Source organism: Xiphias gladius, chromosome 12, assembly GCF_016859285.1.
Source record: "Xiphias gladius isolate SHS-SW01 ecotype Sanya breed wild chromosome 12, ASM1685928v1, whole genome shotgun sequence".
Classification (NCBI taxonomy): Eukaryota; Metazoa; Chordata; class Actinopteri; order Istiophoriformes; family Xiphiidae; genus Xiphias; species Xiphias gladius.
In genome coordinates this window covers 4,130,102-4,156,926 of record NC_053411.1, presented here as the reverse complement: position 1 = coordinate 4,156,926, position 26,825 = coordinate 4,130,102, and the positions used below count along the sequence as shown (strand labels likewise).

The window sequence follows — 26,825 nt, the reverse complement described above, 5'->3', positions numbered from 1 at the left end:
GAAGCATTTCAAACTGTGTTTATTCATATGCACTTACATCAAAGGCCTCTTTGTGTTTTTTATAATTTCACTTGGCATTTTCTGCAGAACTCTACAGAACAGAGGGCTGAGAAAGGAAGTGAGAAAGAGAGAAAATAATTGGGCTTAAAAGTGGATGAAAATTTCCTTTTATGTTGTAATGTAAAGAGACCTTAATTGTACTTGAACGCTGAGATATCCCAAAACTCAGCCTTATCATCTCACAGAGGATTCACAAAGTCTGCTTCCTTCATGAGAAAGTGCTGTTGTGTCTATTCTGTTCTTCTCCCAGAAGAGACGACTACAGTATATAGACAGGATCATGGAATAAATCTTTGTAAGCATCAAATGTCATTTCCAATGCTTCAGATGTAATTCTGCACAGTCTAGTTATGTCAACTGTAAGCTACTTCTTTGAATCATGTAATCGTCAAAACGCGTTTCTGGTGTCTTTGTAATGATAAGCATTTTGTCAGGGGACGTCTCTCATGAGTTTATTTCCCAACATTCATGCTGCTTTGCTTTAAACTGTCAATTCTCTGTCTCTCTGTGCCCTATGATGTTTACTGTCTGCTACCTGTATCTGGTATCACACACAATCACTGTGGATCTGCAACCCACTACACTCTATAGGCACGATCTGTGAATCGCCCGTGGCCCATAAATGGGTCAGAGATGGGCTCCATTGGTATTTAACAGCAGTGACACTAAGGCGACATTTTGAATTGAGCACATTAATCGGGAAGCGAAAACAAAACAAGCAAAGACAGTACAGTGTGCTGCGTACAACATCGGTAAGATACTGTATGTAGATACAATTATTTCAGTATCATCTCAACCATGTTCTCTTGTTGATCAGAACTATTCTCTTTTATGTAAATGAAAAGAACAAGGTCATGTTAATAAAGACTTGCTGCATATGAATGTGTCTCATAATCAAAGGCAGATTATGCCATTTGGCAGTACGTATATACCCTCACATGTAGTCTATAAATGAAGAACATGTTTTCCTGAAATGTGGCATCATCAAAACCAATTTGTATAAGAGTTCTAAATTGCAAGCATTAAGCAATTATAGGATGGATGTACTGTAAGAGGTCACAAAAGACTGAAAACGTTGTATTTACACAATGAGGTGTGAAAAAAACCATAAACTATGAGAAGCAGACAATGTGCTGTGGCCATTATTTCAGTGGTTCCAGTGTGTCAGCTGTGTCAACATTACATTAAGAGTAGCTAATGAGTAAATTTAACCATGGAGGTAACTTAATTAAATGTTGTTTGGACTAAGGCTTTGGAGGTGGTCAAACAGGACCTACTTAGGATGAAAAATTAAAGTGAGCAGAGATATTCCTTTTGTTCCCATCAATTCTTAGAATACTTTAAGAACTGAGAATCTAGCCTGGGTTTGAGGCCAATGCGTCCGTGCGTCCACAACTGAAGTGGATGATACTGCTTTCAGTAGTACTGCAAATACAGTTGTCATTTTTTTGTTACTTTGTCCAGCAATGGTCCATTTACAGTGCAGTATATGAAATGTTTTAAACATTTATTGACTGACAACCTTGTGATCTATTGCATATCGCCTACATGTTGTATCAACAACAACTGAAGGATTAGTTATACTAAGGATTGCAGTGATGGGAGGTGGAATATATTTAAAAAAAAAAAGAGGAAAGACTGTTGTAGCTTTCTTTTCCTCCTTAACACTGATATGTAAATTAAGGTTGTTTAATCTGAAATAATAAATGTAAGGGGTTACTGTCTGAACATGTTTAATTCTCTGTATTTGTATTTATACACAATTTATTTTGTACAAAAATGTCAAAGATTACTTTCACATTTTAGTGATTTGGTATCAATTTAGAATTCATTCAAAACTTTGAAAAATGTAAAATCTTCAAAGTTCTCACAAGTGGTTTCTATATGTGTGTGTTTTACAGGAGAGCTGTACATCGGTGGCGTGACAAAGAACATGTACAGCAATCTGCCCAAGCTGATTGCGTCCCGGGATGGGTACCAGGGCTGTCTGGCCTCCGTGGACCTGAATGGGAGACTCCCCGACCTGATCGCAGATGCCCTCCACAGGGTGGGTCAGGTGGAACGAGGCTGCGAAGGTGAGTGGCGGAAGCAGTTGTCCATCAAATAGTTATACCGTATGTAACTTAACGTTTCAAAAGTTACTTTGTTAGTGCTTTGCTTAATACCTAATATTTGTTGTACGAATGTGTAATACCTGATATTTTTTAGATATATTCCCCTAAATACTAATGACATTAATCTCATGTTCAAAAGTAGAGATGAATCAACAATCGGCTCTCCTGTGATTCAACAGGGGAAATCAAATAGAACTGATTTCAAGTGTTTGTGTTATCACCCAGTATATAATCCAGTGCTCTTGTTATTTGTGAAAACACTTTTTCACAAAAAATGCCAACTTTAAAATTATCTTTCATCAAGGATCAGTTTGAGAAGACGTCAGATAATTATGAGGAAAACAAGTCAAAACACATACACACATACACACAGTGTGTGTATGTGTATACCGTTATTTGATGTGCTAATTGTTGCTTAGAAAGGTAAAAGCATTTTTTCTCAACTTCGATTTTAGTAAAGTAATTTAGCACATTACAAAAGGACATTTTTTACATGTCGCTTTTGTTCTCTGCTTTATGGAAATAGCAACTCAACCTTTTTCTCTTTCTACTTACACTCATAATTTGGATCTGTTTCCCTCTATGGCCTTATTACACGACTGTGCCACCTGCACAGAGCTTTTGGTAAAAAGAAACAACTACTGTAACACTGTGCCTTTTTTTTTCTGGCTGTAATTCCCCAATATAAACCAATAACCTCGCCCAAATTCTCACAGCTCCGGGCAGTCTTTACAATCCAAGTCCCTGTCCTCTGTATATCCTCTCTATTGCCCCATAAAATCTGTATGAGGGAGATATCTCTCTCCTCTAATGTTATTGTTAGTGTGGCTAATCTCAGCGGGACCCCACCCTCATTGGCTTTTGGCTCACCAATCTAGCATTTGTTGTGTTTTCACAGTTCACCACCATGTCTCAGGCTACATGGCTCCTTGAGTAGTTAATCCTGAATATAACAGTGGATTTTGGCTATAGAACCCCCCCCCCCCCACACACACACACACACACACACACACACACCCCGCCATCACGTCTGAATACCGACTGAGCGTCGGACAGCGTAGACTTGATTTCCCTGAGGGCCACACTGGCCAACTCGATGCGACCAGCATTTTTTTTTTTTTTTTTTTTTTAATCCCTTGTTCCCTAATGCCACTATTTCTGCCTGCCAGCCTTATTACCTGCCTACAGTTATACACCACAATTACTTTGCTCCAAACACAGTTTAAAACTGCATTAAGCTATCATATTGACTCCTGCAGGCACCTGAAATGCATGCTAATATTAGTTAATGATTGGAGGTGCCAGGGAGCTGAGCAGTTGTAATTGAATGGTTATAGAGGGGTAGACTTTTTTGGCAAATAATAGTACACCTAGACCTGAGGCTAATGCAAATCCATGTATTACCTTGTTGATATTACAGGAATACATCAAAACAATTCTGACTAGTTATCTAATTTTACTATAATGAAATTCAGAATAATATTATTTACCATACACCAGAGCCAAATACTAACATCAGATCAGTTAAAATACAACTATGTTTAGGGTTTTCTAGTGTTGATTGATCTTCTCTAACAACAACTGTTCAGACCCAGTCTCTAAATTTTCGTGCACGAGTAATGAAGATGATTTTTCCAAAGTGCAATATTGTCCTCCATGTATATATATATGTATGTATGTGTGTGTGTGTGTGTGTGTGTGTGTGTGTGTGTGTGTGTGTGTGTGTGTGTGTGTGTGTGTGTGTGTATGTACATATGTGTATGTATATGTACATATGTGTATGTACATGTACATATGTGTATGTACATGTATATATGTGTTTGTATATGTATGTATGTGTGTGTGTGTATATGTATGTATGTATATACATACATACATACATATACATACACATATATGTATGTATGTATATGTATATATCTGTGTGTATGTGTATATATGTATATGTAAATATCTGTATCTATGTGTATAGGTATGTGTATGTGCATGTATGTATATTTGTATTGGTATGTATGTATGTATGTATGTATATGGAGTTGATTCCAAGTTTTGAATTTGTATTTGGTAACTGTTCATGGGAAGAGCTATCAACAACATCTAGCCAGGTCAAGAAAACTCTCGAGGTGGCAGGCATATGATTGTCAAAGGCTATAATCAGGAAACACCTACATGAATGTTAATGCAGATGGTTTACCGCAATGTGAAAACCACTGGTAACACTCAAGAACAAAAACGCCAGATTAGACTTTGTCAGAAAACCTCTTAGAAAGCCTGTTCAGTTCTGGAACAAGATTCTTTGGACAGATGAAACCAAGATGAACTTGTACAAGAATGATGGGAGGAGAAGAGAAGAGTATGGAGAAGGAAAGGAACGGCTCATGATCCAAAGCATACCACATCATCTGTCAAACATGGTGGAGACTGTGTTATGGCATGGGCATGTATGGCTGCCAATGGAACTGGGCCACTGGTGTTTATTGATGATGGTGACTGCTGATAGAAGCTGAAGGATGATTTCTGAAGTGTATAGGACTATAGTATCCATTGTGGTGGTGTACAGAGACAAAATTACAGAAATTGTCACTATCCAAATACTTTTGTACCTAACTGTAGATAAAACAGTGAAAACCCTACTGCATCAACCTATATAAATAGAATAATATAGCAGCAGACGCTGTAGCAGTAGAGGAATGGGCACTTATAGCAGCGGAAGCAATGTTAGCAGACTTAAATCTAATTCCAACATGAATATAAATTAAAAAAAGGAAAATTAAAGTTAAGTTCTCTTGATAATGAGATCATCAGTGATTATTTTAGAATGACAAAAAAGTTTTAAATTTAAAATATTTGCTTGAGCACACTGGCCTACTCCACACTGCCAGTATGTGAGCAGATGTTCCAGTTGTAACCCAACTGGTAGTTGTAGACGCAGGTGACAGCAGCTGGGGAGTGGAGATGTGTGTTCACTTTGGCTTTTTACAGTGATGTTAGGCTTATTCCCTCCCTATGTTCTTCGGGATTTTCCTGATCATTCGGAACAAACATGGCAGATGGGGTTTTATGCTGCAAAAAACCCAAGACATCTAATAACAGGTTGTGGGGGTACAGAGGTAGTCTTTGCTTGTCGAGTTGAAGAGTGAGGAAGTGAATACATGACTTGGTTATTAATTATGACAATGTGCTTAATTATCTCCTCAAGGGAACCCTTTATTAATGAGTAATTAACAGGGCAATGAGGTGGTTAGAAACTACTAACAGAACAAGCTGATGACAGTCAGTCCAAGTCTACATTCTGGAGCAGAGTACCAGCTCTGGTTATTGTTTTTATTTCTTATTATTTATTTTCTGCTGTTTTTTTTTTTTTTTTTGGGGGGTGTTTTTTAATTGGGTCATTTGTAAATGGCACACTGAGATGTCTGTTTATCTATGCCGAAACAAATTAGTCTGACACTGAACTGTTGTTCTTTGGAAAATGTTTGTTTTTAATTGAGATTTTAATGAGAATCCCCACCTACACCAACACGACAGCCACTTTTTTGAAGTATTATCTTGCCTAAGACTTGATCTGCATCCTAATCGTACAGTATATCTGCCATTCAGCTTTTTCCAGTTTATTCTGAGAGCAATTATTTGAAATCAGGTTTTGTTGGAAGGAAAACTAATGATAATCCCCTCCTCTTTGTTTTCCATCAGTCGTAATAGCTTCAAATAATACAGAGACAACAAAGGCAAACACTTGATAACTTGTTTTCCATATCATGTCAGCTCATGTGACAATTCCTGTTGGGTTAATAGTATGTATAATGTGAAGAAAATATGAGTTTTCAAGGAAGTCTGTCACAGTACCCAGCTGAATAAATAACTGGAATTCCACAGAGAAATTACAACAGTGGAGTTTCTAATTGACAATTTAAATGTCTTCAGCCATCCATGACAATGGGAGGGAACAACAGAAGAGAGCACCCTCATGCCCCGTACCCCCCCTCAAAACCGTACACACACACACACACACACACACACACACACACACACATAGAGATGCTAAACTGCAACTACCTCCACCAATACTAATTTCCAATGCAAATATGCCCCTACTCCACCGATTACACCAGGTTTCAACCTTGAATTAATGTCATATTTAATCTGAATACATTTCTAAGCGACATTAATTAAATCCCTTTCAGTTCTGTGGATGAGCAGCTTCTGTGTTACGCTCCAGCTATTGGGTCTTTTAACACAAGTATTGTAAATATGAGTTTTTTTGTTTTATTTTAAACAATGTATAGTAAACAGAGTAAACAATGTTTTAACAACATGGCAGATAGAATATTTTATAGTTAAGTTCGAGTAATATGTTTAAATGAAATAAACTGTAGTGACACAGTAACAGAGCCTTGATGCTGTATATCAGCTTGTGAGGATCATAGAGGTAACACTTGTTTACTTACACATTTGGCAGATACACAGAAGCATGGGGTTTGCATTGGAGTCTCAACATAAATCTTTTTTTTTTTTTAATGCTAAGGCCAGTTTGGCTCACCAAAGTCCTATGTCACAAAAGCTCTCCTGTTTTCACCGGCCAATGTTCACTGCCACAATGAGCTGAAGGCTCATTGTAATCCTCTGTGGGGTTGACATGGCTAAATAGAGCCGTAAAAAGTATCCTCAGCTGTTATTGCCCGGAGAAGTGGACAGCCAGCAGAGCTGCCCGAGGGTTTTCTTTCTGGGTCAGCTGAAAACGCAGTGACATGCTCCTCATTCATTGGTTTCTGTGTATATTGTGTGGTCCTCTACATGAATTACATATATGTCTGGATTAAAAAACTTAACTTTGAACTGTTCCTTTGGTCATGCCCTCAGGACCCAGTACCACCTGTACGGAGGAGTCCTGCTACCATCAGGGGGTGTGTCTCCAGCAGTGGGAGGGCTTCACCTGCGACTGCACCATGACGTCCTATGGTGGCTCATTTTGCAATGACCGTAAGCGAAACGTCTATATGTGTACGGTGTAAGGTTGTGTGGCAGGAGTGAGTGTTGCTCGTGGAGATATTTGTAGGTGGATAGCTGGTGCTTGGACTTAGTTATGAAGCTAAAGCTGCACAGGCCACTCGGCACTTCTGCTGGTGAAATGGCACTGAGAGACTACTGTTCCTTCCTCGAAAATTTGGATTAAATTACTAAATTACTCAATGTAATTTCAGTCGACAAATCTTCTTCTTATTGATGTTGGTTAGGTAGCCATCATTTGTGCATCCAGGTATCTCCCAGTGAAGTACTCATTTACAGCTCTTTAGGAGGCCATTTGTGTGGATCTCCAGGCTCTCAATTAGTGGAAATGAGATGCACTACACTTCTACAGCCTTAATTTGTCATTGAAGCTGATAAGACGGTCGCATTTACATATATAAATATCCCGCCCTGTGCAGTTCTAACAGGGGCATAGTAGAGACTCTCAGATCTTCTTTCTCATCGCTTAAATACGAAATACTTTTGTCCCTTAACCGTAGAACTTAGTGACACATTACTGCTAACAAATGAAATGTCAAAATCCCAGACTGCACTACACTCAACATTCACTCCTCTTCTAATTTGCTAATAATCACGTTATTCATAGTACACCCCGGATTGCACAGTTCGGCATGAGACCTGCTCCTCGGCTCCTGAGGCGACGCTAACACACGCAGTGAGGAGATGGGTGATGTGACTCAAATCCCTGTGTCCCCTGCCATGTGGTCACCTGCTGTGTGGCTTGCAGCAAGGGAGAGCAGGAGGGTATGGAGAGAGGGTGAAATAGATTTATTGCAAGGGTGCTGTTTTTTTGTTTTTTGTTTTTTTTAACTGGTTTTTGAAGTGCTTCTTCCCTAGGTTGTCAGTGGGTATTTAATGTATGTATTTATTGTAAAGATTGTGGCTAATGCTTTTAGTGAGTGTTGAAGCTCCAGTCTACACATTGCTTTGTGTGAACTTGCTGCATTTGAGAGACCTCATCTTTAAATTGGAAATAACCTCATAAATCAAGAAAAATATCGTTCTTGTCAGGGAGCTTGTTACTTCAGTGTACTGCAAAACATATGCTAGTGCAAGAAGTGTGACTGTGGGGCTTGATCAACTCACTCCTTTCCATTACGTCAACCTAAGTTGAATTTTGCCACCGGTGGAGTGAAGGAGGTGAAACTGCATTGGGTACTGTCTCAACTCATAAGCAATGTTCAATCTAAATCAAAATTTTAAGACTAAATGAAAAAGGATTTGTTAAGACGAATATTTTTTGCAGTGTTGAATAACTGCGTATGTAGCAGAGCTCAGCTTGGTAAGACAGAGCATGTGTGCGATTAGCATTCAGAACTCCTCACAGGCTTGATTTAAACAGGGGCAGAGGCAGGGTGACAGGCTAATAGACTTGTTTGCATAAGTCTTTGTTTGCTTATTAAGTGGTGGGCGCCGAGTTAAGCTGTATCACCCTCACCTTCTCTTCTCTTTTTTTAAAGCACCTATGTTTCCCTTGTGATGGAGTTTATCTTTGATTGTTGTGTGCTGTTGCCGTTGTTACATTGGCTTCCATGTTAGCCAGACAGAATATGACCGGGCATAACACTAAGGGGCCGGCCTAGGAAGGTGTTCCTTTGGCTCTTGGAAGACTCAAGCAAGGAGAAGGCGATAATAAATGCTCTGTCGGCATGACAGCCTTGCCAAGATAAGCAATGAGATCGCTCGCTCCTTCAGAGAGGCGAGGGGAGGGGATCAGAGGAGAGGAGAGGAGAGGAGAGGAGTGGAGTGCTGATTCCTAAAGCGAGTTTTTGCCTATAGGGAGCGTTAGCGGTTTTACCGTGCTGCTTTCAAAGATGACAGGTGGAAGTGTGTGGCGCCAGGGAGCACGCTAACACGTGCTCTGCAGAAAGACATAGGAGATGTGTGACTGGTTTGTGAGCGTGTGAAGAGTGGAGGAAAGGACATCACCAGCAGCCTGATCAAATGTATTGAATAACTGCAGACAAAAAAAAAAAAAAAAAATCCTATCATGTTATCCCTTTTGTTTCTGAACGTACAGCACTAGTATTATGGTTTCACGGGCTGCTGGTGAAAGTTCACTCCTCCCTGCTCTTTGTCTTGTTGCAACTTGCGCAGTGTTTTCTTGTTGAGGGGCTGCCATACTAAAATACCACACATCCACAATGTCTTAGAGTAAAGACAGCACCAATAACTTGTTGATGACACATTTGTGGAAAATTTATTTTACATGTCAATGTGGCCAATTTTAAAAATGAGACAGCAAAGGCAAACCGCTGCCAAAGTTCATTCACAATTTGGGTGCAAATTTGACTTGACCAACACTGTCCAATTAGTGTGTACATACATTATGTATTTTCCAGATGTGTTATATAACAGTGTGTCAGCCTCTTTCACAGTGTGCATGCATTTCTAGAGCTGGTTTCTATTGCAGCCTGTTCTTTCCTTCCTCACAGCAGCTGAACATCTCCAGGCTTGCCCTTCTGGCTCCATTTCTGCCAGCTTGGAATGCTGAAAGAAATCTTTCATCTCTTGACCTTGAGAGCCCGCTCCGAGTTGAACTTTTGGCTCGTTCTCATCATCTTCTTCTTCTGTTTCCATTCTTTGCGTTGCCTTCCTTCTCGCCATACAGACATCCTTCTGTCCTTGAGCCTTTTAAATGAATCAACATTTATCAAAAACTGTCAACCTTCAGGGAATTTTCCTTGAGTCTGCTCTGAAAACCAAGGTAGGACTTATTACATCAGGTACCATTTTTTATTTGTGTATGAAACTGATGCTCAAGGTCTGGAGATCTCGCATCATTTATGTTTTTGCCCTGGACAAAGAGGACTTTCAGTGTACCCTCTCAGCCCTTTCCACAGGGTCACACTCTCTTGTTCTCCAGAGCAAAATAGCTTTCCCCTCTTTCCCGTCATGTGCCCTGGATTTGTCTTGTACATATCTGAAATGGAAAGCTTTGAAAGGGTTTAATCTCTGTTTTCTGTGTAGTTTTCTTTCTGTAGCCACAGAAATCATAAAGCTTTGGATCCTTCTCGTCCGTGTCTGCTTGCATAATGAGACTGAGACCGAGATAAACAGGTGTATGAGTTGCGTTTCTTTGTACTTTAAAAAGGGTATGGATGAGTGCCCCCCCCCCCAAAAAAAGAAGAGGCAGAAATAGGGCCACTAAAGTGAAACATTGAGTACCAGCCTGCCACGTGATCACACTCTTTATCTCTCCCTCAGCAGCCACACTGTGACAGATATAGTGCATACATACAGTACACACACACACACACACACACACACACACACACACAAACACAAACACCTTTTATGTAGCCTGCTAGGCACACGCTATTTGCCCACTGTTTATACTCTCTCGCACACATTCACGTGCATCCCTTTTCATTCGGACAAAGGAGACGTGAAAATCAGTTTAATTTTTGCCTTCAAAGAAGACTTATTCAACTTGAATAGAGTGATTGCCAATGTTTTCTTTCCATTTTATGTGGGGAATGAAGAAATTGGAATCATTATCCTCCTGACATTGCTCACACTGCTGTGTGTGAATGGTCATCCTTGGTGGCCATAATAGACAAAGAATAGAAGGGGTCTTAGGTGTGGACTAAGTGTATGTGTATCCGTGTGTGTACATTACACTGCTCTATTAAAACACCAATATGCCTACTAAAGAAGTACTGTAATATGTGAAACTGACTTGTCAAAACAATGACACACCCACAGGTACATACAGATATAATGACACACTAGAAGCAAAGTCTCACCTGGTAAACATTGTTCAAAAGAGAAAAGCTTAAGTCTAATTTCCTGAATTTAAACCCATGTTCACTCTCGGTGGAAAGGTTGTCAACATTATTGACACTACAGTTATTATTTATGAATACAATTTCACAGTTGAATGGAGGAGATATCACACACACAGAGAAAAGGTTACATAGTGCAGCATTTTTCGGCATTGATGTTTCATACCAGATAAACTGAAGTAATTTGTCTCTATTGGTTTTTTATTACCTGTTTGACATCAGCAAGTCGTGTTTGCTACCTGAGATGTGATGGAGGTTAAGTCCCTGAGCTACAGCGGCATTTTATCAAACCTGCACATTTGATATGTTTCATTTTTGCAATAAAACTAACAAAAAGCAAAAAAAAAAAAAAAAGGCAAATATTTCAAAGTTGTTGAATCTCAGAGTTATTAGTTCCAATAGTCCTGGTCTCAATGGAGTTTTTGTGTCAAGTTATTTAATGCTGTTAAGTAGGCCTCTCTACTCTGCCAAGAAAAAAAGCTATTAAATATTCAGACTCACTTAATCTTATAATTGATCACATCTGAAAAGCCATGAATTTGTGGAAAAGTCACACATTTTATTGCCCAGGGGGAAGGGCAGGGGACAAAATGTGTGTGACACGATGAGACGCTGGTACTAAATGGGATTATCTTCTTGTGGTTGATGGTGTGGATGAGGCTGAGGTCGTGCTCAGGGCTTCACCGATGTGGATTTCTTTCAGGCGTTCCATGTTCTTTCCCTCCCCTGTATCATCAAAAATTCAGATGTTTGTTTTTTTTAGCAGTATTGTCATTGTTATTGTTTTATATATTGGAAAGTAAGCCTTGGGGGCATCCACTCACAATTAAGACTGGCACTGCTCACTGAAGTTCTTTCTTGTAAATGCTATATCGAAGTTTTTAGTTAGTATTTGCAGTTGAAAATGATATATAGAAAAAATGTGGACTCTGCAAAAAAGCATTTGTCACAAAATATTGACATTAATCCTGCCTGCGGACCGGCTTCAGTATATATTTTCTTACCTCCCTAACTCCCTGGTCAAGACACTATTTTTGAGAGCTCCCACAGAGCCGTCCCTGGATTGAAACTAGGTGTCTTACTCCTCTTTCCACCCATCCCCGAGTTATGCTGGACTGCAGACTTCTTTTTATGCCGGCATCGCTTGTCTATGAGCATCCACCTGACACGGCAGATAAGAAAAGGTTCCATTGAGGGAGCCCAGCGGTCTGATTGGCAGAGAGGTTATATTGGAAGTGATCACCAACACTGTTGCCTTTCACCCATGGATAAAGGGAAGTGGCACGCCGCTCACTCTCGCCGAATATATTTGCCACGTTTCTGTGCGGCGCGTGGGTATGCTTGTGTATCTGAAGCAATTCAGAGGCTCCAATCCCCCGCGCAGAAGTTCCCATTTTGCTGAATAGTATTGTTTGCACCTTTTCAGTGACCCCATCTGTCGGTCAGTTTGCTCTGACAGGCCGACCACGCTGCACTCTGGAGAGGTAAGGTGGGGGGAGGCTAATGCATGACTTGGAGGAAGGAGCAGGTACAAATGAGATTGGTCTTTGGTATTCCTCCTCTCTACACGACAAAAGTCTACACACTTAACCTTGGCAGCAATATGTACAAAAGTACTCTCTAACTGTATTTTATATCAAATTTATACCTTTTCTAAAACAACCATTTCTTTTCTGTTCTCATGAACAGTAGAAACATCTGGTGTATTTGCTGTAACCCTGAAAAACTGGAACTGTAGATTGTTGCACATACTGTACCACTATGCTCATGCCCACAGATGCATTTGTGGAACAACAAATACAAAAAAAAAAGGTGCTTTATACCCTCTCTTACACACAAGCATGCACACACAGCAGCGAGCATTTGTTATTCAGCAGAAGCCTGCAGTGATTGACTGGTCTATTTGTCTCTGTGTAGCGTATAAGTGGGCCACTTGGTATTCTGCCTTATTCATCTGGAACCGACTCAGACAGAGATGCTGTGTAAGTGCGTGCAGTACGAGGACTTTGTTTCTCTCCTGCTCTCTCATTCTCTGTTTATGTGAGTGAGAGAGAGCGACCAAGAGAAAACAAGAAGGCGAGGGACGGAAGGGGTGATGCTGGGAGGGGAAGGCTGTGTCTGTACGATTCTTTGTTTAACTTTCACTGGGTGTGCACCACACGTGCATGTGTACAATGGATCCAGTTGCCGGTGCATAGTGCTGTCAGGCATACTAATTGAGCACAAAGTACCAGTGGTTGTGCAGCACTGATGGTTTCAATCTACCTCCTCTGCTAGTCCCTCATCTCTGTCTCTTTTTTACTCCACCACCATTCCAACACTCTCAGAGAAACAAAGCAGAATGTATCATCTCCAGCACTAGAGATACGGCATAGATAGTGTTTGTGTCTTGTAATTTCAGACCACTACCATTTGTACCTTCATAAATTACCGCGATTACGTCTGAAGAAAACACTTGGTTTTTAACTGTTAGACACCAGCAATACAACAGTACTTCTTTTGAAATTTCAGAACTTTTTCATTAGCTTAAACAAAAAATGAAAGCACCAACTTTTCATCAGCAACAGTTGGCCTACCACCATGCATGTTGAAAATGCTACTGTACCTTTGCTTCAGGACTAAATTGGTACAAATATGTGCCAATTTGACATTACTTTATACCTTTATCTGGAACCTTTATGTTGGATAAGATGGTACACGTTTGGTTTCACGAAGGCCCATTATGTGGCTGTTAAGGTTACATCTGTGAAAATGAGCTTTTCAGCAAAACATAAACCTTTGTTTTTAATTGTGCATTTACTGTCGCTCTTTGTTTATTCAGTGCTTAATTTATGCCATGTGAGGGCCATAACACTGAGTGAGTTGACAACAACGTTAAAGGATTAAGTGCAGCTCACTAAGTGTTGTACTCCTCGCTTTTGCTAGCCTACTGTTAAGGCTTGATCGGCTTGATAGGTTTCAACAGGCACTGGTCACGTCTAGCCCCTCTTGCCATCTCTCCTCACCAAACTTTAATGAAACCTGATCACTGAAATGCATTCACTCTCATCTTCTTCAGCGACTCTATTGGTGATCATTTGCTTGCATCACTTGAAATGCAGAAAAATCAAAAGAAAGCGGAGAAACGAAAATCAAAAATGGCGTCTAGTCTCCAGAGCAAAATAGTCTCGGGGATCCTGCATCATTGCGTAATGCACTCGGCTTTGGTTTAACATCGATTGTCAGGCCGCCTGTTGTGATGAAGGTCAGGCTGGTTTCAGCATGGACTCAGTGCTCAACACGATGTGGATAAGGACAGACTTAAGGGGTGGCTTTAGCCATCTCAGATTCTCATCACCAGCTGAAATCACTCAGTCGAAGCTCAGGAGGACTGAGTAAGTAGAGCTGCAAACCTCTCAGAGAAAAAAAAATAAAAAATAAATCTCCCCTCAAACCCCCGGATCCAATAAGGGAAATCAACTATTTTCACCCAAGAGGCCCTCTGGAAGAAAGACAAGCATGGTTGCACATAAAAGCCAACTCATAGAAAGTCTACGAATAGCTTTTTTTGGCTCATATTCTCTATAACACTCTCATTTTTGTTGATTGTTGTTATTCACTCCTCCCACCTCCTCTGTGGCTCCCATCTTCTCTAAACCTCTGTTTGCCAGCCAGCCCCAAAGAGCTGCTGTCCGGACCTAGCAATTAACCCCCACCTCATTAGGCCAGAAATGCAGTGTGAATCCTGAATAATTACTTGGCTTGCTCTTTTTTATGCCCATAAATACACACACATGCACACACACACAAGCACCCTCTCTACTTCTCAGTTGTGGGCTGCTGTAGAAATGAGATGGGGAGAGACTGCGGAGGTTGCAGCTATCTTCCCATTTGCAGACACTGTGAGTGAAAGCATGTGAAGAGAAATGAAAGGATGGATGGAAAGCAGTGGAAAGAAGGGAACGCGAGTGAGTAAGAGAAATAGTGTTTGGGCATGCAAAGGCAATTTTGGCTCCCCCTGAGGAGGGCAGTGCTTAGCCCATTGGACCATATTCTGTGGCCTTTGGTGCTGAGGGTGGTAGGTGAAAGTCATAGCTCGGCTCAACACATGGCTTAGGTGGAAATAGTGCTTTTGCTATAGTAGTCAACTGGAGGAAACACTTACATTGAACTTTTCAATCAATTTGCCAGTTTTCAAGACCTACAGTACCTGTGCAGTAGATGGTAGTGACAGGTGACCCACAATAACAGTAATAGCTAGCATTACATTATTTAGTGCAGTTATTTCACACTCAAAATTTCAAGAGCCTCAGAGCTAACATTCTTTAACTTCAGGTTTCAATGAACCTTCTGTTCCTTATCTCTTCTCCCCAGAGTGTCTGTTTGTCTGTGAGCCTGGTAGAGTTGGCAGGTAAGCCAGACATCTGCCTCTGTCTATGGGAAAAAATACCAAAAGAAGCTTTCATATGGTCCTGATGAGTTGTTGTTTTGTACTGAACCAGTGCAGATTTTCCACTCTCTGCTTGGTTTTAATTAAAGATCCAAGGAGATTTCAAACCACACTGTGCATTAAAGGACAATTAATGGGTCTTTGTAATTGCTTCGGGACCACTCTAGCCACTTGCAAACATTATCAAAAGTCTATCGCAGTATGCTGGAGTAAGAACAAGAGAGGTGGTAGGAATATTTCTGCGTGTGTGTCTGTGGACTTTGAAAAGAGAATCAAAATATAAAAGCAGGTTAAAAAAAAAAAGAACAGGGGAAAGCTATTTCTCACAGGCACGCAGTTTACATATTTCATATTAGTCAATTCCTTGGTTGGCACTTTGTAAATAGCAGTGTCGCACATCTGACTAGTGTCAATATGTTGGACCTGATTGAATTCAGTGGTGCAAATACACTCCCAAATACCATACGCACTTTTTGCAATCTAACGGGCCTAAACATGACACGGAGAGATGTACTTCGCGTGTGACGTGTGTATGTGTGAGGCATTTTGAATGCTACCACAGTGTTCGGTGTTAGCCCGACACAGATCGCGGTCACAGGCGGGTGCTAAAAGACTGTCTACCATCTAATTTTTCATTCATTTCCAGCCATTTTCTGATTTACATTGACTCATGGTTAATTGGAATGGATATGTTAACCTATTAAAATAGCTTTTCCTACTTCAGTTCCTTTCTCTTTCTCTTTCTAACAAAATGCAGAATTTTCCACATTGTAGTCCATCAACATTTACTGTGTTACTGTTACGCACATAAGATTTATCCCCTCTACAATTGCTCCAAGAGCCATGCAAACATGTTAGGCAGTACAAGTCACAAATGTCCTGTATACAGAATGAATAATGACCAATTTATAATATATACTGTTAGTACAATATGTGCAACCTGTCTTGGATTGTGCGTTAGGAATGACTGTGCAGTTTGCACACCAAACGTTCAGCCATGCCCTATTTTTGTTGCCTCGGTATTTAATGTGAGACTGGAGAAAAGGCTCATCTTTAGATGAAGGTATCGTCTTTGCTGCCATGAATGATAGTTGCAATACAAGCAGAAGCAGAGTTTATCAGTGCTGTGGGGATAACTGCACTCCCAGAATAGATTAAATATTGGATAATATTGTCCACGCATAGGATTTGGTGGGAGGAAATGCTGCTATGTCAGACAGTCAGATTCCCTTATATTCTCTCTTTCTCGTGCTTGATCACTTTCCTCAAGACAAACATTTGAGCCAGCACACATACGCATGCCTGCAAACTCTGGAGAAACTCTGCTGAGAATGTCAATGTTTCCTTAGGGCATCAGCATGGAGACAGACCTTTACTCAAGTTGACGTGGAAGATCGTCAGACTGACACATACACACACACATGTGCGTGTGCACACATATAAGCACACACCTTGCTTGTTTTTATCCCTGTGGGGGTTGGGCTGTCGATAAGTTGAGCTGACAGTCTCCTCTTCACCTTGTCTTCCCTCTCCATCCTGCCCTTTTCCTCAACTCCTCTACCTCCCTAGCCTTTATTCCCTGTACAACTCCCATTACTCTTTTTTTCCACTTGCTGCTCCCTGTCGGCTGAGGGAATCCCATGTTACTGGTAACGGGGCTTAACCATTTAAAGCATGATAAATTTTAACAATAGTACTATGACGTTAAATTAATTGGGATCTGTCGAGTCTATTCAAGCCAGAGTGGATAAATTGAAAACCAGTTCTTCAGGTCTTCATTCAAGTTGAAATTTGAACTAAGCTTAAGGGTTATAAACATTTATATCACCAATGCTACAAGTGTGCAGCAAGCCACCTGCTCATAAAATAGCCTACTTTAGATTTTGTGTTTGACATAATTAGGAGAGTCTGTCTCACACTGGTGGATTGCTTGTTCTTATGTTTCTTACATCAAAGATTATATTTTGATCTAATGGTCATCAGGGAAAACATTATCTGTCAGCGTTTCACTCCTTCTCCCATTTATAAATTATAGAAAGCTTTGTTTGCAATATGAGAACAGTGACATCCTCTTACCTTGTGACATCAAGCAATATGGCCTTTGTGTGGAGGCAGTGGAGTCTGACAAATGTCTTGCTTTTTTCTTTGTCTTTGGGTTTATGGTAATTACATTTCCAAATGAATGCAATAGTGGTAATGCATGCTAGTATGCTAAACAAAGCACTGTAACAAAAGTCAGATTAGATCAGAGATATGGATAAAAAAATAAACTCTTTCCGGCAGGGTAACTGTTTTACACAGACATTTCTTTTACATGCTTCATTATACAGGACCACCCCCACATTGTTAGAGATTGTAGTTTATTAGGTGGTGATGATGATGTGAAGAGGATGAAGGAGACTCCGCTGACACCGTGTTGATTGCATATAAATTTTTATTACAAAGAAGTGCAGCGTCAGATCAAGCACCAGCAGGTCTGCTCGTGAGAGGGTGTGAAGCCAATGAACCACTCTGAAAATCAGCCTTGGTCACCGACTCTTAACTAAGGCAGTTTTTTTCCTAAATACTCTCACTGACATATGGTTTCAATCACAAAGCATTAACTCCCTTTTCAGACTTGGAGGCATCCTCTGAGGTCCCTGCGACCTAGGGCCTCTATGGAAACACATAAATTTAGCTCTGCATATTTAACCATACACCTCTAGATGACAATGATGATGATGATGATGAAGACAAAGCTATGGAAATCCCCAATTGTAAATCTGAATCACTAAATCTATTGAACTTTTTGGTGGATTTTGGAGGCAGCGAATTCCAGACACAACCAAAGTACTGATCGGTTTGGGAAAACTAACGGATTGGGGTTCTTGTTTGAAGATGTAATCATCAGGCCCTGCATGGCCACGAACTCTTATGATATCGTTGAACAGGAATATCCTTATTTGCAAACTGTCTGGAAATAATATTTGATGTTTTTGTTAGCTAGAAGCTAAAAATGGGTTTTTCCTCCTCAACACCTCTTTTACAACGTTAAACAAGAAATCAGTGGCATGGATGATTGCTGTCATGGAGTAGAAGCAATACTTTCCATGAACCGCAGTAGTTAAACTGTGACATGTGAGTTCATAGGGAATCATATAAAAACGTGGGAACTAGATGTACTGTAGTTGAACGTATAATATTATGCAATGTGTCTTAAACATTTTCTGTGGCAAATCCCCAATTGTTCATAATTTTCTCTGTAATGAAATGTCTAATCCCGTGTCAAATGTCTATTAATTGAACATTTATGAATTTGGTCCATATTCCGTATAGCTTTTGTAACTGTCTTGTTCAAGTTATAATAATGTCTTCTAAACCAGGCAGAGTTCATGTCCATGGCTGTGTTTTCTTTTGTAAGTGTGCCTGTGTGAGAGTAAGAAGAGTATGTGTTGTATATCTGCACTTACATTTAATGAAATCAGGATCACCAGTGTAGTGCAAACTGACTCCCAGCCAAACATTGGCTGTTATATTTTGTACTGTGTCGGACTAAAAATACCCTTACATCTCCTTTGTCCGTAGACCTGTAATAGAATTCCCCAAGCGGAAACGCAGTGGCCATTTTAAAGCGAGCCTGAATCAGGCGGCCAGTGAAGTGATAAATGACGGTGGCCGGAGAGGGTGATAAATCGGGAATATTCCTCACTCCCCTTCCCTAAAGAATTAATATAAATTGAGGTGCATTTCACTGCATAGATTCAAGCTGTGGCATTCTAATAGATTTTTTCCCCCTCTCGCTTATCCCCAAACCCTTTTTTTTAAAGCCCTGCGTGAAATATTATATTGTCTTTTTGTTATTACTAGTCCAGAGAGAGATCTTACTGATATTTAGTCTCATGAGGATTAAAATCTTATTTATTTACTGCTGTGATAGAGCTGCCTTATAAAACCTAACCTTCAGTGTATGTGTTCCATTGTTCGCTTTTGATCAAGACCTTTCGACTCACAGTGTTTGGCTAAATGAAGATATGTGGACGCAGTGTATGTGCCTGTGTGTTCCTCTGTGGGTTTGGCGCAGTTACTTTACTAGGATGTGAGTATGTTGAGAGTCCCCCGACATTATTGCTTTATTTCAGTACAGATGAGAGCAACCAAGAGAAAGAGAGCATGAGAAGATGTAGATAGAGGCAGAGGGAGAGGGAGAGTGATGGCACTCCTTTGAAAGCTCCCCCTCCATTGCTGTCGAGGGAAAGTTTGACTTTCACAGTTGGAATGTGTAATCGAGTCTGCCTTCTCTTTCCCCTTTTAGAACAACTCCCATCACTATCTGACGCGAGAGAAGGTTTGTATTTTTTCATTTTATTTAACTTGATTTCTATATTTTTGAAGTTCAGTTGCTTATAGACAGCGACTCCGACTACGGTAGGCACCATTAATAACATCTGATTTTATCTGGTGCGCTCTCATAAAATCTCGATCAATAATTGACCCATGCAGCACTCCACAGCTGCATCGTATCAATATAGATATAGTGATGGATTAGCGCGTTCATTTTCCGCTGACTCTATCACACTCTGGGCATTCTTACTAGTCCTCCTTTTAGCCATAAAGGATGTAAAAATCTTTTTTTCCATTCTAGTCCTGTGCCCAATTATCAGGAGTATCATTTTAATTAAGTGGCATCTGAACCACAATATACATATCTTTTTATTACTTTCTTCATATTATTCATATAAACTATTAAAAACCAATTACCTAATTACAGAATCTAAGATGAAAAGTCCACCAACTTCCCATTTTCGTTCGCAATCAGAATTTTTTTTTGTTTTTTGTGCTGTGTATCCTGCTCACGTTTTTGTCACAGTTACATTTTCCAGCGCAGGGAATGTTTGTGTGATCTTCTCCCGATCTCTGCTTCAATTTTTTTTCTAATGATTTGCATATCAGAAAAGTGTATCCTCTATGTTTTGCTTTTACACAAGTACACAGACACACACACACACACACACACACATAAGTCTACCCCACAGTGCATCTGAGGAGGGCCAGGGATCGATTGAGGCCAGGCATATGAATATAAGAAAGTAGACAAGTGTCCTTGAGCAGAACAGACTCATACATTTATAACCCCCGGTGATGACAGTCCACTTGTTTCCAAATGCAGCCGTTCTGATAGTAGCTGAAAATGCGCCTCTGTAAAATTGATGATGCATGCGTTTGAGCAAATTTCTAATCCGGCACTCATCAGAAAATCCAGAAGAATTTTAATTCTTTTGGATGCTGAGGAAGATGCAGCTGGAGCATCCAGTTTGTCTCAGTGAATCGTCTTGTTGCTGAATATCCAGCCCGCATCCTCTGTCTGACAGATCACCGACTATAGATGTATCTATCTAATGTTTTTCCAACTGTGTTTTCTTGCCTGACCAGGTAGAAGTAAGCCAGAACCTCTTCCCTACTCCCTTGTCTCCATCCCCGTACTTGGCACTCTCTGTATTATTCATGGTTAGGCTGTTCTTTGTAAATAGAGTAGCTTAGGGCCGCCCAGTCAGCTGGCATGTATTGGAGGGGACCATAGGCAGGCCTGACAAAACACTCCCACTGTAAGAGCTTTTGAAAGCAAAGGTGGGTGGGAAATCAGCAGAAAAATGACACCATGAAACAAAATGCTGTATCAACATTAAGGCTACGCCCCCACCACATACACACACAACCAGAAGCCTTAGCCCTCCCTGGCAAAACAAACAAGACCGGAAAGCTAATTTTTCCCTCACCTCTCCAAATGGTAGAAAATGTGCTTACAGCAGCAATACTGTTGAATAATTTAAGTACATTGTGCTTGTCAGTGTGTGTGGTACTTTGTTGTCCTAATTCATTCCTTTCATTCAGGATTAGCCATAAGAGAAGTTATCAGTGTTTTAAAATTCAGGTGAATTGGAGATCATGTTATGAAAATGCTTCAATGTTCTTTTTTTTTCCCTCCGGTGAGGTTAGTTGGGTACAAATTCATGATGGGCCTTAATTTTAGGGAATTCGTCACACTAATATTCTTACTTTTTGATTGTACCTGGCAAATTGGAGATTCTATCCACCCTTTCATCCCAAAATCAGGAAGCTTTCTCCATCTGTCATCTAAAGCAGTTCATATGACAAGATAAGTTCCCGATGTAAAACAGATCAGTAATGGACGGGATCTTGTTTTTAATTCAACAAAAAAACTCTCATATAAAAGTAAGAACCCGGGCAGTGTCATTATTTTACCTTGTTTTCTACTGTGAAGCTGGACACGGTTTGTACGGTACGCTATCAGCATCAGTGGTTCTTCCATCGTGGCTGCCACTATGGGTGTCACAGGCTTCCCTGTCCCCTCACAACAGAGAGATTGCCTCCTCTGATGTAGAAACCCATTGAGTGAGCTTGCCCTTCACCTTCCTATTCCATGAATGAACAGGCTGGACAATAACTCTCCGCCTACCTAGAGGGGAAATGAATTGAAAATCACATGCAGTTGTGGGATTAGCCCGAGGGCTGTTTAAATCTCATTGAAATGCCATGAAAGAAGAGCTAGAAGTGTTTGAATTTTTTTTTTTCCGCTCTCGCTCTCGCCCTTCTAACCCAATCCACTCACTCCACCACCACCACCCCCATGGTTCCTACAGTTAAATTTAGCTGTCCTAATTCCTATTGTCTCCTCTCTACTCTCTGCCAGTAGCTCTTGCTTTGTCTTCTTCCTCTCTTGCGGTGTCTCTTTTTCATTCATAGGCATCGGCCTTAATGCTGCATTACAAGTGTAGCAAGTGTAGAGTGTGTGATCTTGTAAATGACTGTACATTAAGGGTCTAAGTTGCTGCATGTTAACATCTCACATTCAGCCTTTCTAGGACATCAGTAGACTATGCACCAAATATTAAGATGCCTGTCCCCCCTGCTCATTGTAACACTTGCAGTTGCTTGGGAAGCATACAAGTTTTACTTTTCTGTGTATTCTCTATGGAAAATCATAAAACATTGCTGATACTCCCTGGTGAGCGTGACTTTTGGATAGATGGCTTACAGACCCCTGAATTGGCCTATCGTCTCTGACTGCCACAGATGCAGCTTGCATGAGTAGTCTGCATACAGGCGTTAAGTGTGTTTCGATCTAAAAGCCCATCAATGCGACTCTCCCCTTTGTGCAAGTGTGCAGACAAGCTCACGTCCATGCCCTCCCCCTGCACACACACACACACACACACACATACAGACACGTAAGCACTGACTAATAAATATCTTCTCCCTATTTTGTGTCATTCCACTCCCTGGAGAGGGCTGTAGAAGGAGAAGCCCGTATCGACAGGCAGCACAGCTTTGCTTAATCAATAGTCTCTCTCTCTACCGTTCTCTGTTTCTGTCTCTGTCTCTCGCTCCGCAGTCTCGCACATATATCAGCTCTCTGTTCTCCCTCCGATCTTCTAGCTGAGTTACTTCGGATTGCGCATATAGCCAGAAACCACAAAAGCTCTGATCAATGTCATTTGGTTTTCATTTTCAGTCAATTAATTTTAAGCCCAGCTTCCCAAGTGTTGGGGCTGGCGGGAAAGCAGACGAGGGGGGGGGGTCTTCCTGCATTTGATTGTGTATCACAGAAATTTTCAATGGCAAGGTTGCACAGTGCTTCACCCCCCTGATTTTCACAGCCAGGCACCGTCAGCAGTGATATAATGTGCTGCCGGGAAAAGGCAGAAGGGGTCACATGAAACCATTTAAGTCAAGCTAGATTCAATATAGCTGCAGTGCCCCACAGCTTGCTCTCTTATGAATAGTGTGTAAAACCTGAAGCCATTTAGTTACAGACACACACTTGCTAGCACACATATTGTATACATACTGGGAGATTAGTTAGCCCAGCCGGTGTTATACATATTCGAAAAATGTGTTTGGCCTATCTCATGATTCATATTGCCCCCAGTATTGAAATTCCTTGTTGATTCAGTGGAATCCATAATAGCTGCTGAATTGACTCATTTGTCATAGTCCTCCATAATGATAATATAATTACTTCTAATATAGCTGCTACTCTCTAATAATGAAAACAACAAAAGTAATTGTAAAATGTATCTCATTTGAGTGGACATCAGAATATTAGTGAAGTCAATCTGCTTTAAAATTCCTCAACTATAAGAATGTTCCTGTAGTTGTTGCTCGGTTCTGAAATTTATCCAGGAAAAAACAGATTTTAATTTTATTTGCCAAGTGTGTGTTCTCCTTGTCCGTGAATCCCCAAATTTATGGGGTTTTCACGTTTTTTAGGGATTTCCATCGCCCGCCAGTGTCGTATTAATCAAATCCACAATAAATACATAATGAAACAAGGATACATTCATCATATTAGAGGTGGACACAGGTATCCAGCCAACGTGAGACTTTTAATTAAAGGCCAGCAGCCACGAAACGATTTAGTGGCCTAATTTTGAACATGGTACACGAGGAAAGGGGGGATGCGGGAGGGAAGTAGAGAAACAGGGATGCAAAAAGAAAGAAGCACAGGCCTGCAGGTCCCCCCTGAGGGCTCAGCCACAGCTTTGTGTAAATACACGGCAGCAGTGCACAGCAAAGAGAGGAGTCTTTCGCTGTGGAGTAAGAAATCTGGACATTTTTTGGAGCTAAAACAGCAGGAATGCTTCTCGTCCCATTCTTTTCTATCGTTTGAAGTCCCGGCAGATTGGGAATTGTCTGGACCAGTTTAAAATTTGTTCATAGTGTGTTTCGCAAGTTTGACTTCATTTGAATTAGCTTAGAATCAAGATCCGCAGGATAAAGCCAGACTTATAACTTTGCTTGTGTGTGATTTTTGGAGGTAACTTTTAATATGCATCGAAGTGGATGAAAGAAAGGGGTGCAAAAGGTAAAAGAGGAAAAGATTAAACAGGAAGAGAAAGAAGAGAATGACTCTGTCTATAGTTTTAGTATCTCACACCCCACCCACTCCCGTTATTGGTGGCATTTGGGGCTGTTAAGGCCTGAAAAAGGGAGGGAAAAAAAATCCAAACTTTTGATGCTTGGCCTAGCTGCTGTGATAAAATATTGAAGCGATTTTCAGCTCAGAGCGCAGTCACCGCTCTTCAGATATTCTGCTTTAAGATAAAAGGCTGACCCCCCCCTACTGATGCTATACTTCACCTCAACCCTTCTCATCAATTACCCTCCCTTTGTCTCACTTGTTCTCTTTGTCTATTGCTCACCGTGTCTCGTAGCTGCTTCTTGTCCGAGCGCACATATTTTCCTGTGTCTCACGATTGTTTGAATCACAACCTAATAAGCAAAGACAGTGCTGTTCAAAATCAAAGGGACGGTTTGTGTCACCCAAGATGGGTTGTAGGCTCATACATGTGTTCATTTATGTCTATGTTAAGACTGAGTGCTTAAGTGCTCCTTGGCTGACCCTGGCACACATGTAGTTAACTCTTAGTAAACGTGTGGTTCCACCCCAAACACTTTACAGGAACACTAAGCCACATTCAGAGGAAGTGGGGGGGAGTGCACATTGTATGTGCTGTAGTGTTGATTAAAATGTGCCTCTGAACACATTAAAAGGCCTTCCCGTTTACTGTGTGTATAGCATGACAAGCCCTCCACAGACAATTGGGTACTGATAAGTAGCTTATCCCAGCAATTGAAAGAGTTGTAATGGGGGGGGGGGGTTACACTCAGGACAAATTGGTGACATGCTGATGCCAGGTGTGAACTGTAATCTATTTTAAGAAGGATGTGAACACAATGTGGATGTGTCCACGTACATCATAGGGGAGAACTGGACTATAAGGTAGAGCCTCAACATTTGAGAGAGAAGACAAAAGTTGCTCCTTTGTTTTTGACACGTCGTGTGTACTTCAGTTCAAGACTGTGCCATCCCTGCAGATTCCTCGTGTGTGTGTATGTGAATGAGATTTCCCACGATGGCAAACCAGTATTCTCAATTATGCAAATAAGGTTTCAAATACATTTCTGTGTGTTCAAAGTGAACATCTCATAACGTAGTCTCCGTCTATAAATGGTTTGCTGCAACCTCTAGATATAGATGTCTAGATGCTTCCTGTGGTCTACCATTCTCATGGGATTATAGTTTTTATTTCTGAAGCCACTATCTCCCTCACCCCGCATCAGATATTCAGAGGCAATGAAATGTGACAGCTTAGCGTATGGCTGCTATTAGAAACAGCATAACAGGAATGCGTCGTGCATAATTTGATAATCAAGTTGAATGGTGTATTGTAATTTGCTGCAAATGCTTTTTGCCTAGAAAAAATATAAAAATGGAAAAAATACTTGAAAAAAATCAGTTACAGCTCAAACTTACTGTTGTCCCGTGACAAGAGGGAAAATTATTATACTTAGAATATGTACAACGTTTTTGAAATGAATTAAAGGAAGAAGAAATGAGTTGACTGCTTTAAAAATTCATTAAAATAATACATTTAGTAAATAAAAAAGGGATGGGGGAGTATCATTATTTAATGTTTCCAAAAAAATAGCAGGAAAGCATAACAGACTACAAATCACATGAGTGGAAGTGAGAGAAAGCAGATGGGCAGGGAGAGAGATGGAAAAGGAATGATGAAAAAGTGAGAGAAGAGGTAGAAGATTTCCATACTGGAGGAGGAGGAGGAGGAGATCATTTCCTTGCTTCCTGTGGTCTCCAGAGAACCAGAGAGAGAGAGAAGCACGCACACACACATCCACCATGTTCAGAGTGATGTTTGATAACAAGCGGATAGAGGTTTAAAAACTTCTCCAACCTTTTTTCGGATTCATCAGCCTGATTCTATCAACTCTCCCTCCCTTTTCCCAGCTTCTATTTCTTCACACCTCCTTCCCTTATCCTTACTTTAACCTTACTCCTTACTTTTTTTATACTCTCACTCCTTCCTTCTTGCCATCTCTCCTGCGGGCCAGCCAGGACCCCCAGGGATCACAAGGCCTCGCCTAGTTGTCTGGACGAAAGGACCGGAAAAACAGAGTGGGTGGGTTATTGAGGGAGCAAAGGCAAAGAGGAACAAGGAAGCGGAAATCTGGGCGGTAAAAAGGGGAAATTTGTGCATAGCTTGATTGAGTATTACTGGTCACATCTAAGTGTGTGTGTGTGTGTGTGTGTGTGTGTGTGTGTGTGTGTGTGTGTGTGTGTGTGTGTGTGTGTGTGTGTGTGTTGGGGGGAGTTAAAAGTCAGTGTGGGAAAAGATAAGAGAAGAGAGCAGGTGATTTGAGTTTAAGATGCAGTCTATATGCTCAGCTCTGAGAAATCACTCAGGCTTTGAACCCTGTCTCTACCCTAGTTTCATGCATAATGTAGCTGTGTGGGTGTGGGTGTGGGTGCATGTGTGTGTGTGTACGCGCGTGCCACCGATGAATTTCAGGCAGCGCAAGGAAGAAAGAAGTGCGGGGGGAGAGAGA

The 26,825-nt window shown here is 40.8% G+C and overlaps 1 protein-coding gene across 1 annotated transcript in view; it reads left to right on the top strand.

The window, feature by feature from the left end:
• Positions 1-26,825, top strand: part of nrxn2b (neurexin 2b) — a 556,614-nt gene that overhangs the window by 276,260 nt on the left and 253,529 nt on the right. Inside the window, exons 15-16 of the mRNA XM_040140983.1 lie at positions 1,962-2,135; positions 7,035-7,154. Of these exons, the coding sequence (XP_039996917.1) occupies positions 1,962-2,135; positions 7,035-7,154 (294 nt within the window). The remainder of the gene's footprint in view (positions 1-1,961; positions 2,136-7,034; positions 7,155-26,825) is intronic.